This window comes from Meriones unguiculatus, chromosome 14 (genome assembly GCF_030254825.1).
Source record: "Meriones unguiculatus strain TT.TT164.6M chromosome 14, Bangor_MerUng_6.1, whole genome shotgun sequence".
Lineage (NCBI taxonomy): Eukaryota > Metazoa > Chordata > Mammalia > Rodentia > Muridae > Meriones > Meriones unguiculatus.
The window spans coordinates 828,427-840,772 of record NC_083361.1 but is presented as its reverse complement, the minus strand read 5'-3'; the positions used below and the strand labels follow the sequence as shown (position 1 = coordinate 840,772).

Below are 12,346 nucleotides of genomic sequence, written 5' to 3'. Positions count from 1 at the left end.
ATGGTCCTTTGTCTTCAGGGACCATAGGAATGATCTTGGGAAGAAGTAGATTAACCTCTCAAGGATTTATTGTGCATCCAAGTATGATAGACGGAGCTTGCAAGGAAGAAATTAAAATCATGGCATATATTAAAAAGGAAATGCAAATTAATACAGGGTGTAGAATTGCTCAGCTGTTACTGTTTCCTTACATTATGGGCAAAGCCACTTCAGTAGAAAGAACAGGGGCACTCGGGAGTGCTGGAAAACATACTCTAGCAAACATTGGCAAGTTTTCTCAAATAAAACAAAGTGTACGATGGGTCAAATGTATGGGACCAGAAGAGCAGTCAGGAAAGTTGAGACCTAGGAGGCTGACACACCCATAAATTTGTGGGGAAGTTATGTTTAATAGCAAGGGGTACTCAAATTAATATTCCTGCAATCCTAGAGACAGCCAATGATGAAATTAGGGGTGAAATGGCATATGCTCCTGGGAAAGGTATTGACATGTATAATCAAGAACAATCATAAGATGTGCCCATTGTTCAAACAGGACATCACAGGGATTGAGTTTCCAAATTTATAAGAGGGGCCACTGTTGAAATATCATTTTAGCCTTGTCCCTAAAATGGATATCAGACAGACCTGTGTGGCAAGAGCAGTGGTCCATGACAAGGGAAAATTGCAGGCACTTGAACAACTGAAATAAGAGAGCAGGTGAGAGACATTGGTTTATGGAAAACTGTGGAACTAGATCACCCATATCGCATAAGACTGTGTTGACATCAGAATGGAAACCTGCAGTAGTTTTGAGAAGGGGGCTTCATTTTGCTTCTGTATCTCCAGGAAATGAAGAAATCTAGTTACCAACAAAACTTGTAAAGATTAGATTGACCAGGGACAACCTCCTACTGTAAGACCTGGAGTCTCACTGCTCAGCAGCTCAGGATCGCGCCCTTCCCAGGAACACTCACAGACCACAACTCGATGCAAAAGCAAGAGGTTTATTGCTATCACGATAGGGTCACCCCTCCCTTCAATTTTTAGAAGTCTCAAATATCGAAATGCCTGGTGCTTTAACTGCAGTTAATTTGGCCATTTCCAAAGAAATCGTAAGGTAAAAAGCTTCAGAGCTCAAAATGGCAGGTACGCTAACTTGGAAAAAAATACAGTAATTGCACTTGTAGCCTCAAACAAGCAGCTCCTGGCCTCAAAGGACTGCCCGGATTCCCCGGAATTTGTAGGTGTTCTAAGAGGGAAAGCATTGGAGCAACAACTATAGATCTATATAGGATTTAGAAGGTAAATTTTGCCACCACTAAACAAATGAAAGGGCCTGTCAGCTCAAGGCCCTGCAGTAAAAAATGCAAGCTGTTTTCCTTTGGTCAGCCAGGAGATGACAAGGAACAGAGGATCAAAACAAAATATTGCTGATCATATTGATGGTACTGCAGGCAGTGCTGCTTTGGATCTGGCCACAGTACACTCTCCCCCAAAGTTAAATGTTACAACATTAACAATGGTGGTTATGGTCCTTCGCCTTCGGGACATTGGGTGGTCTTGGGATGAAGTGGACGAGCCTCCCAAGATTTATTGTGCATCCAGGTACTGCAGATGGGGACTGCAAGGAAGAAATTAAAATCATGGCGTATGTAAAACAGGAGATGCACATTAATGCAGGGGGGGGTAGAACTGCTCAGCTGTTACTGTTTCCCTATATCAAAGGCAAAGTTGCTCCGCTGGAAAGGAAATGGCGTTTGGGAGTACAGGGAAACTGGCAAACGGAGGTTGAGGATCAGAGACCCTCAAATGAATGGTGTTGAAATACAGGGTTTGATAGACACAGGAGCCGATATCAGTTTCCTTGTTTCCTTAGAAACAAGAGTGGCCACTTCAGAAGGTTTACACACAGTTTATAGAAATTGGTAAATTATCTGAAATAAGACAAAGTGCACAATGGATTTAATGTGTGGGACCAGAAGGGCAAACAGGGAAGTTGAGACCTTATTTGGCTTAGTACCCACAAATTTATGAGGAAAGGATCTTTTACAAAAATGGGGCACTCAAATTAATATTCCTGCAATCCCAGAGACAGCCAATGATGAGACTAGGAGTGAAATGGGAGATGCCCTTGGAAAAGGTACTGGTACATGTAATCAACAATAAGCTATGCCCACTGTCCAAAACCAGGGCATCACTGGGGTTGAGTTTCCAAATTTGTAAGGGGGGCCACTGCTGAGACACCAACAGCCTTGTCTCTAAAATGGATATCAAACAGACCTGTGTGGCAAAAGCAGTGGCCCAAACAAGAGAAAATTGTAGGCAGTTAAACAACTCGTAAAAGCAGCTAGAGGCTCAACATATAGAAGAGTACCATGGCATTTCTCTGTGTTTGTTGTAAAAAAAAAAAAAAAAAAATCAGGGAAATGGAGGATGATAATGAATTTAAAAGCAGTGACTAGAATATTTCAAATAATGTGTCTTTAACAGCCTGGAATTTCTTTACCTTCTTTGTTACCTAAATCATGCCCTAGAAAAGTAATTGATTTAAAAGATTACTTTTTCACAATACCCTTGCATGAGCAGCATAGGGTTTGCTTTCTCATAACCTTCTTTTAACAATAGTAGTCCAATAAAGAGATACCACTGGAGGGTGTTTCCACAGGGAATGGTAAATAGTCCAATTTTTGTCAATATTTTGTGCAACAACCGCTAGAAATTTCATAGGTAACTTCCTCAATCTATTATTTATCATCACATGGATGATATTTTGTTGGCTGATCCTGGCAGATATACTTTAAAGAAAATGTTTAAGGAAACAAAGAATGTTTACATGCTGGGGGTAACAGATTCCTCCAGAAAAAAAACAAAACAAACAAACAAACAAACAAACAAAAAACAAAGAGGAGATTCTATTAGCTATCTGGGTTACAAAATAAGTCGACAAAATATGTGACCACAAAAGGTACAAATTCATAGGGACCAATTATGTACACTTAATGATTTTCAAAAATTAATGGGAGATGTTAACTGGCTGAGGCCTACAATTGGAGTAAGTGCTTATGAGTTAAGTAATTTGTTCTAAACATTACAAGGAGACTCAGATTTAAACAGCCCAAGAGCTCCAATAGCTGAAGCCAAAAAACAGTTAACTCTGTTAGTACAAAGACTATGAGATGCATATGTGGCTCACATTGATACTAAAATTGATTGTATTTTGGTCATTTTTCCTTCAACTCATCCTCCAACTGGGCTCATTATGCAAAGGAAAGATAGTATTATGGAATGGATTTTTAGCACATAAAGTACAAAAGTAAAGACATATATAGAAAAGATTTCTGAATTAATTATTAAAGGTAGAATAAGACTAGGATAGTTGTCAGGAACAGACCTGGATGAAATTGTAGCGCCTCTTACTGACCCTGAGAGTATGTCATTGTGGGTGATCAATGAAGATTGGCAAAGAGCTTGTGTAACAAATATACTAAAAACAAACGTATATAGTTTATAAAAAGAACAAATCGAATTCTTCCACAAATTGTAAAGGGAACACCAACATTCTATACTGATGCAAACAAGATGGGAATGGCAGGTCATAACTCAGACAAAATAAGCAAGGTGATCAAAGGCCGCATTCTTCATTTGAAAACTCAGAACTGTATGCAATCCTTATGGTATTATTAGATTTTCCTGAATCTCTTAATATAACTACTGACTCTCAATATACAGAAAGAAGTTGTTTTACATATAGACACTCATAAATTTATTCCTGATAATCTAGAATTAACTTTATTACTTATGCAATTTCAACAAACCATCAGAAGTAGAAACTATCCATTATATATTACTCGGTTTCATACCAGGTCCATTGGCTTGAGGAAATGAGGAATTTGACCAGTTACTAATAGGAAATATGTTAGAAGCCTCAAAAATTTATAAAAACCTTTATGTTTAATGAAAAAAAAAAAACTGATATCATTTGGCAACAAACCAAAGAATAAAAAAAATGTCCTATGTGTTCTCTGTATAAACAAACTCCATGACCTGGAAATAAGCCTACAAGTACCAAAAAGAAATGAACTTTGGCAAATAAATGTGTTTCATTTTGCAAAATTTGGAAAACAAAAGTATGTACACCATACCATAGATACAGATCCAGGGTTTCAATGGGCAACTGATTTAAGTTCTGAAAAGGCTGATTGTATAATTACACATTTATTGGAAATAATGATGGTTTTGGGGATACCTTACAAATTAAGACTGCAATGCCCCTGCAAATGCGTCCAGTAAGATGAAGCAATTCCTGGCATATTATAAAATAAGGCACATTACTGGTACACCACACAATCCTACAGTACAAGCACTTGTAGAAAGCTAATCGTAAAAGAGATGCTCATTAAACAAAGATAAGTAAAGACCCCAGGGACAGGCTAAATAATGCTTTGTTAACTCTAAATTTTCTTAATGTTAGTGAAAAAGGAACAACAGCAGCTGAGAGACAGTGGGTTATAGAAAAAAAAAACTATGGAACTTGATCTGACCCTAGCCTATCAGGTCTCATCAGGACTGGCTGCATCAACTTCCTCTGTGGCCTAGTAAGGCTGTCCCTGCTCTGGAGGAGGTGATCAAAGAGCCAGTCACTGAGTTCATGTCAGAGACAGCCCCTGTTCCCCTTACTACGGTACCCACTTGGACACTGAGCTGCCATGGGCTACATCTGTGCAGGGGTTTTAGCTTATCTCCAAGAATGGTCCTTGGTTGGAGTATTAGTCTCAGGAAAGACCCCTGTGCCCAGATTTTTTGGTTCTGTTGCTCTCCTTGTAGAGCTCTTGTCCCCTCCAGGTCTTTCTACCTCCCCCTTCTTTCACAAGATTCCCTGCACTCTCATTGTATCTTTAAGGTATGTTTTAGGTTTATTGCACAACTTCTGCTATCAGAAGACACAGTAAGACCCTCCTTGACCCCTGACCTTCAGTGTCCTGGAGCTGTAAGAAATAACTCTGTTCTTGATCTGAGATACAGCCCTGGAGAATCTGCGAGAGCAGCACAAACCAGTCTACAATCCAGGGCAGAAATTCAGAGACACTCCTGGGTCAGGAAGGACAATCTGACCTAAGACTAGAGGGAAAGGAGGAGCAACAAGTTAACAACTCAAGTTTACTAGGAGCCTTTTTGTTACCAGGAAATACTTTGTAAAAAAAAATTACAGTATTGGTTACAGTAAAAACCCCGTCCCCAATGAATTCAGAACCCCAACATCCAATTGCATGTTTCAGTTCACCTTATTAGGCTGGTAAGCGTAAGATTTAAAAAAAAAAAAAGCATGGTTTTAGTCTATTAAGTACAAATACTAAACTTCATCCAGTATGGAGCTGGTAAGCTGTGCACACTGCTCTCAGGCAGCCCGCAGACTTCAGACACTGAGTAGGAAGCCCTGGGCCTTGAAAAAGCTGACTGATGGCCCCTTACAGCATTACTGAAGAATATGAATCAATATGAACGCAGGGTTGGGGCTGAAAATCCTTTTCAAATATGAGTCTTAGTCACAGGACGCTTCCCCAGTTGTTCCAGGCATGGCTAGGTCCTGAGCCATGCCCAGCTCTGTACAGCAGATACAGAGCAGAACCACCGCTGGGAAGGGACGCTTCAGTCAGCACAGATTCTGCCAACCAGCCACTGTGTGGATAAACCTTTCCCTCAGCCTCTCTGCACAGACCTGGATGGATGTCATATCTCAAGGTGGAAACTCCCAACCCTTTTACATGGTGGCCATACATTTCTAGAGCAATTTTCTTATCTGTCATTTCTGACATTTGTAAAGAATTGACCTCCCAGGCTGAGTAGTGGTAGCACAGCCTTTAATCTCAGAACTCTGGGGGCAGAGGCAGGTGGATCTGAGTTCAAGGTCAGCCTGGTCTACAGAGTTCCAGAACAGCCAGTTTCACACAGAGAAACCATCTTGAAAACAACAACAACAACAACAACAACAAAAGAGAGAGAGAAGAGAATGAATAAAAAATTGATCTTCCAATCAGAAGCACGTCTTTAGGATGAAATTTAAAAGTGGCAGTTTCTTCTAATCTGGCTATCTCCCAAATAATGAAGATGTAGACCTATAGATTTATTCAACAAGCTTTAGGCACAGAACCTGAACAGAATCCTCATCTTTGCTATCTTAGCTGCCTACAGCCACACTGTATTTGCATATACCCTCACCTTGGCTTGCTCTGCGGTAGCTCTGTCTTCACGGAGAACTCCCTTGGCCCCACCTCATGTCGACCATCTTCATTTTCAGTTGCTTCACGGCCCCTTTCTTTCTCCTTCTCCTCTCTTGGACCCCTGGCTTAGATTTGAAGTCTAGTCTTATCTCTCTGCCCAGTCGCTGGTTGTTCAAGTTTTTATTAAGCAACCAGAGATAACTGGGGAGCATTCTTTAATACCACATTAATACAGGAGATGGTTCAACATTCATGACAATGCCCACATCAAGACTATATAACCAGATCTTACAGCACAGAAATCAGCATTTAAAAATACTATGCAGAAGAAGCTCCTCCAACACCTCCCTCTTTTAGTCCAATAAAAGGATATATATTTTTACAGTAAGGAAAGTTATGAAACAATTATTAAAACTATTAGGTAAGAATTACATTTATAACGTCTATTCCATTTGTATTTGGCAACTTTGAAGAAAATTCTCTACTATCTACCCTATCTTGGTGAATTCAGGGTTCTGTACTTAAATTAATTTCTTTCATAGCTTGTAATTATCAACCTAAAATTAAAAAAAAACTACTTATATCTAAAAGTATCTTTTAAAAACATTTTATTAAACCTTATACAAGAGAAGCTTAATTATGACACTATTACTATCTAGCCTCCAGCTCCCAGACTTGAGACAGAACAAGTGCTACCTGAGTATCCAGAAGTACAGAGCAAGCAGCTTCCAAAACCACAGAGACAGTTGGCTGCTTGGACAGCTACCCCAAATTTCCCTAAAACACTGGAACCTTCAGCATTCTGGCCCAGGGTGAGACAGACTTTTCTCTGAAGCTGGAATTATGAAGGACTTACCTACTTTGTACTGGCCAAGCCGGCCAGTCAACTTCCCTTTCAGTTTTTCTAGTACTTTGCAATTAAAGCAAGGGCAGTCTCTTGTCCAGTACCTAGCTTGCCACATAAGAAGCAAACTCTATGGCAGTTCAGTGTCCAAGGGGGTTCCATAGTAATGGGAACAGGGACTGTCTCTGACATGAACTGATTGGCCTGCTCTTTGATCACCTCCTCCTGAGGGGAAAGCAGCCTTCCCAGGACACAGAGGAAGACAATGCAGCCAGTCCTGATGAGACCGGATAGACTAGGATCAGATGGAAGGGGAGGAAGACCTCCCCTATCAGTGGACTGAGGAAGAGGCATGGATGGAGAAGGGGGAGGGTGGATGGGATTGGGAGGGAGATACAGGGGGGATACAAAGTGAATAAATTGTAACTAATAAAAATTGAAAAAAAAAAAAAAAAGGAAGCAAACGCTCTGAAGGAGTTCTCTGATGCTCTTTTAAGTGGAATGGCAGTGCTGCCAAGAGCAGTCCTTTTGAGGAAATTGTGTCTGGCTTTGGGAAAGTTGCCTGTGTTGAAAAGCCAGCTTTTTTTTCCCTGCAGCCAGCTGTGGGACCTGCTGCACCGTGTCTAATCAAGGATTGCTGAGCTCCTGACTTATAAACTGCAATTCCTAAGAAACTGTTTTGTTCTCTCTTCATGAACAGAACTAAGCAATGGCTCTGTGTCCGAGAGTACCCATTTCTAAGTTTAGATTCTAGGCAAGTTCTTGTTACACCTGATATGCAGTTACTGGTTATTTTGAAATTGTATTGCAGTTTTCTCTTAACTCGGCCAGTATCCAAACAATAGAGAATGGACTATTCTATTTATGGCACAACCAAGCAGTTTTAATCTATTTAAACTCTCTAAGCTAATTTGTCTACCTCCCTAGACACTTAAATTTTTTGGCTTTCTTTGCTCCAGCTGCTCTCTCATGTCACCTGGAGTTCTTCCCCTGAATACACTCGCTCTCTCCCATGGGAAGAGATTGGCAGTTAAGCTTTTTTGTTGACATATCAGGAAAAAAAAATTGGGAGTAATGTTTACACAATATTAAGACAGGAGATTCTCAGAACAAGGACTGCAAACAGACATCAGGGCACAGAAACGAGCACTTGAATCTTTAAAGAGTGCACAATAACATGCTTATACATCTTATTTTATTTAAAATTGTTTCCTTTTACTAGAGACCTGCTGAAGCACTGTCAGTTTTAATTGGTACAGGTATTCCCATAAATGCCATGTCTAAAAAATGTGTAATTACATTGCCAGCTCTTGAGAAATGACAGCAATTTCCCACTGAAACAGTGAACATGTAGTTATGGTTGGTGGACAGGTTTAATTTTCCAAACTATGAAATGAAACACATCCATCTGCAAAATTTCGTTTCTCTAGGTACCTTTTGGTTACTCTGTGTAGGTAGTGGAGTCTGGTTATGTAAAGAAGCAGGACATTTTCTTAAGATTTCCTTGGCTTCTTGAAGTGACAGATAAAATCACTTTTAAACTTTTGCTGTTAACATGTTATTTCTTATAAAATTCTGAAGCTTCTAGCACATTTCCTATTAACTTATAATCAAGTTCTTAATTACCTTGTGTTAGAGGGCCTGATGGACCCATATGGGATCTGATGTTATAGACCATAGATGATGTCTATTCTTGATCACTGTTGTAGTTGAATACATAGTGAAGTTAATTTTGAATCATCCTAAATAAGTTTAGTAGTTTCTAAATCCAAAACAACTCTTTCTGCATAATGAGTCTGTAACTATATTAAGAGATTCAGGAAAATGTAATAATTTAAGAATGGCATACAACTCTGATTTTCAGACTGAAGCATATGGGCTTTGAATTTGCCAATTTTTCTTGACTTGTAACCAGCCATTTCCAACTTATTTGCATCAGTATAAAATGTAGGAGCTTCAGAATTTCAGAGTTTCTTTTTACAGTATGAGGGAAAATCCAACTAGTTCTTTTTATAAACTTGCTTTTAGGATATTTTGGTGTTAACTTCTGCTAAAGAGTTCCTACAAACTCTTTGCCAATCTTCATTATTACTAATAATGACATAATCTCAGCATTAATATGAGGCACTATAATTTTTGTTGGGTCTATTCCTGACAATTGAAAATTCTTCCTTTTATAATTATATCAGAAACTTTTTCTATATGTCTTTTTTTGTTTCTATGCTAAAAACGTATTTTCCCTTTGCATAATGAGCCCATAGAATGACTTGATGGCAAAATAAACCAAAATAAAGTCCCTTATAGTCTTATAAAGTCTTTTGAGTTTTGAAGGCTTTTAACAATCAGCAGCATGGGGCCCACCTTACAGCAGAACCTAGAGATTCCCTGCAGTGTGGACCCTCTGGTGGTAGACGAGATGTGATCTCTGAATGAAGCCCTTAGAGCAGATGCTGCAGATGTAGGGTCTCTCCCCAGTGTGGAGCCTCTGGTGCAGATAGAAATATGAGGCCTGACTGAAGCCTTTCCCACACTGCTGACATGTGAAGGGTTTCTGTCCTGTGTGGACCCTTCTGTGAGCACTAAGCCCCGAGCTCCATCTGAATTCCTTCCCACACTCCTCACACTTGAATGGCTTCTCCCCAGTGTGACTTATCTGATGGATTTGGACATAAGATCTCTGGCTAAAGGCTTTCCCACACGTGTTACATTTGTAGGGCTTCTCCCCCGTGTGCACCCTCTGGTGGGCCTGGAGGTTTGAGGCCTGACTGAAGCGCTTCTGGCACACATGGCATTTGAACGGCTTCTCACCAGTGTGGAGTCTCTGATGAACCTGCAGACTTGAGGCATGACTGTAGCCTTTCCCACATTCCTGACAAATAAAAGACTTCACACCAGTGTGGACTCTCTGGTGGGTGTGAAGGATTGAGGTGTTTCTGAAGCACTTCCCACACACATCACATCTGTATGGTTTCTCCCCAGTGTGAATTCTCTGGTGCTCTTGAAAATATGAGCTCTGACGGAAGCCCTTTCCACACACATTGCAGTGAAATGGCTTCTCTCCTGTATGGACCCGCTGGTGGTTTTGGAAGCTTGAGACTGAACTGAAACCCTTTCCACACTCTTCACATTTATATGGCTTCTCTCCTGTGTGGACCCGCTGATGGCTTTGAAGGTTGTAATTCAAGCTGAAGCACTTCCCACACTCATCACACTTGTAGGGTTTCTCCTCAGTGTGGACTCTCTCATGGGCATGAAGGTTTGAGCTACAGCTGAAGTGTTTGCCACACTCTCCACATTTATACGGCTTCTCTCCTGTGTGAATTCTCTTGTGAACCTGAAGGTGTGCCCACTGCGTGAAGCCCTTCCCACAGACCTCACACTTGTAAGGTTTCTCCCCAGTGTGCACCCGACAATGGATGCTGAGATCTGAGCTGCGGCTGAAGCCTTTCCCACAGGTGTCACAACGGTAGGGCTTCTCGACTGAGTGGATGGGCAGGTGAGCATACAGGTGTGAGGTCTGGTTAAAGCTTTTCCCACACTCTGGGCAGATACAGGGCTTCTCCCCTGTGTGCACTCTCTGGTGAGTCTGAAATTTTGAGCTCTGACTGAATCTCTTGCCACACTCGTGACACCAGTAGCGCTTTTTTCCTGGATGAGCACTTTGTTGAATGGGGACACTGGAGCTAGGCCTGGTGTCCTCCTGTGTCCTAGGTTCAGGGGACTCCTTGCCTAAGGGGACCTGTGGATGGAGTTCTAGCCTGGGGCTGTCAGTGATGGCTTTCTGGCCCTTGCTGCCCTGGTAGGCCATTGTTTCAGTGTGATCCTCATGCTGGCTGCGGGGTGACCCAGGAACGATGATGTTATTGCAGTGGCCGCTGCTGTGGGCTTTGTCTCTTTGATGCAGTGTATTGTTATCAGGGTGGGAAATGCAACTCAGAATGTCAACACCCAGAGCCAACAGCTGTGGCTTGTTTTTCACCAGAGTCTGTGGACAGTGTTTCTGATGGTTCTGTCTCTGGCTAAGATGGATTTTACTCCAAGAACTCTGAGCAATCTCACACAGAAATTCCTGATATTCAGAAATTTGGGAACGGTCACTTATAAGACTCTCCAAACAGCTGTTCTCCTTGGAGGCCCAGGGAGGCTCTTCTGCTCCCCCATGGCAGGAGACATGGCATTGCTCTAGGAAGTGAGAACCCTCTCCTTGAGTGTCTATCACAGCTTCTGGAGTTCTGGCCAATGTGTCAACATCATGGCTTGTCATTTGCCAGCATAGAGGCTGTCCCAGTGAAAGGCACGTTAGTAATGTTACGTGAAGAGTCTCCATCTTGTTTGGAGTCTGGCCTCCTAAAAAAAATAAGAGATTAGAAGCTTGATATCAGCAAGGATGGGGACATTGAAGGTCTGGGTCCTCATTTCTCTCTGGAAACATTAACTAGAGACAAGCATCAAAAATGAACTTCAGAGAGCTTTGAGGAAAAAGTCCTAAAAAAAAAAAAAAAAAAAGGAAGTGCATCCAAGCGCAAGCCCCATTTTACGAAGATGGGACATCTAGGGTGAGGTCAGAAGCAAAAGTTCAAGGTCACCTTCAGCCTCTGCTGAGTACTTGCCCCTGTGGAGCTGTGCAGATGGAAAATGGGAAGAAAGGACATTTCAGCATCTGAGTATTTTCACTTGAGGGACGGTGTGAGATGAAGTACACATGGGTCTGACTCCTCCCTGAGGCTGGAGGAGCAGAGGAAACCAGACCTGTCTGGTCCTAACCTGTGGGTGACAGGAAGACAGATCTGGTCCACCCGACTCGGGGCCAAGATGAGAGAGTGTCATTCGAAAGGGCAGGGAACTTTGGGGTTCAAGGGAAGGGAAGAAGCAGGGATTGCAGACAATAGCAAAGGCCCAGAAGATGTCCAACTGGAGGAGTCAATGTGCTGGAAAACACAGACGTATAGGAAGATACTGGAATAACTTCAGCACACAAGCTTGCTTGGAAAGTACAAGAAGAGAGCTATAGCAATTAGATGACAAGACTCAAAACATGCCTGCTGAATAGGGAAAGACTTCTCCAGGAAAAAGGAAGAATGCGAGAGACTGGGCCAGTGGGTTTCCTTCAAATGCCTGCTTTCCAACCTAAGTTTGACAGGCTCACAAAGGAGCAGGGGGAAGAGGCTCACAAAACAAGGTACGTGCCAGCTGCCAACCTAAAGCAGCACATGTCCTGACAGAATTAAAAAGGTTGCAACACAATTCTATAGGACCCTCCCAAAGAAATGAGAAACTGACCTGAGAACAACTATCAGGATGG

General features: G+C 41.7%; 1 protein-coding gene across 1 annotated transcript in view; it reads right to left on the bottom strand.

Annotated features, from left to right (window-relative positions):
• The window catches only part of LOC110563708 (uncharacterized), a 31,443-nt gene that overhangs the window by 16,596 nt on the left and 2,501 nt on the right, over window positions 1–12,346 (bottom strand). Inside the window, 1 exon segment of the mRNA XM_060366318.1 lies at window positions 9,420–11,391. Coding sequence (XP_060222301.1) covers window positions 9,420–11,391 — 1,972 coding nt within the window.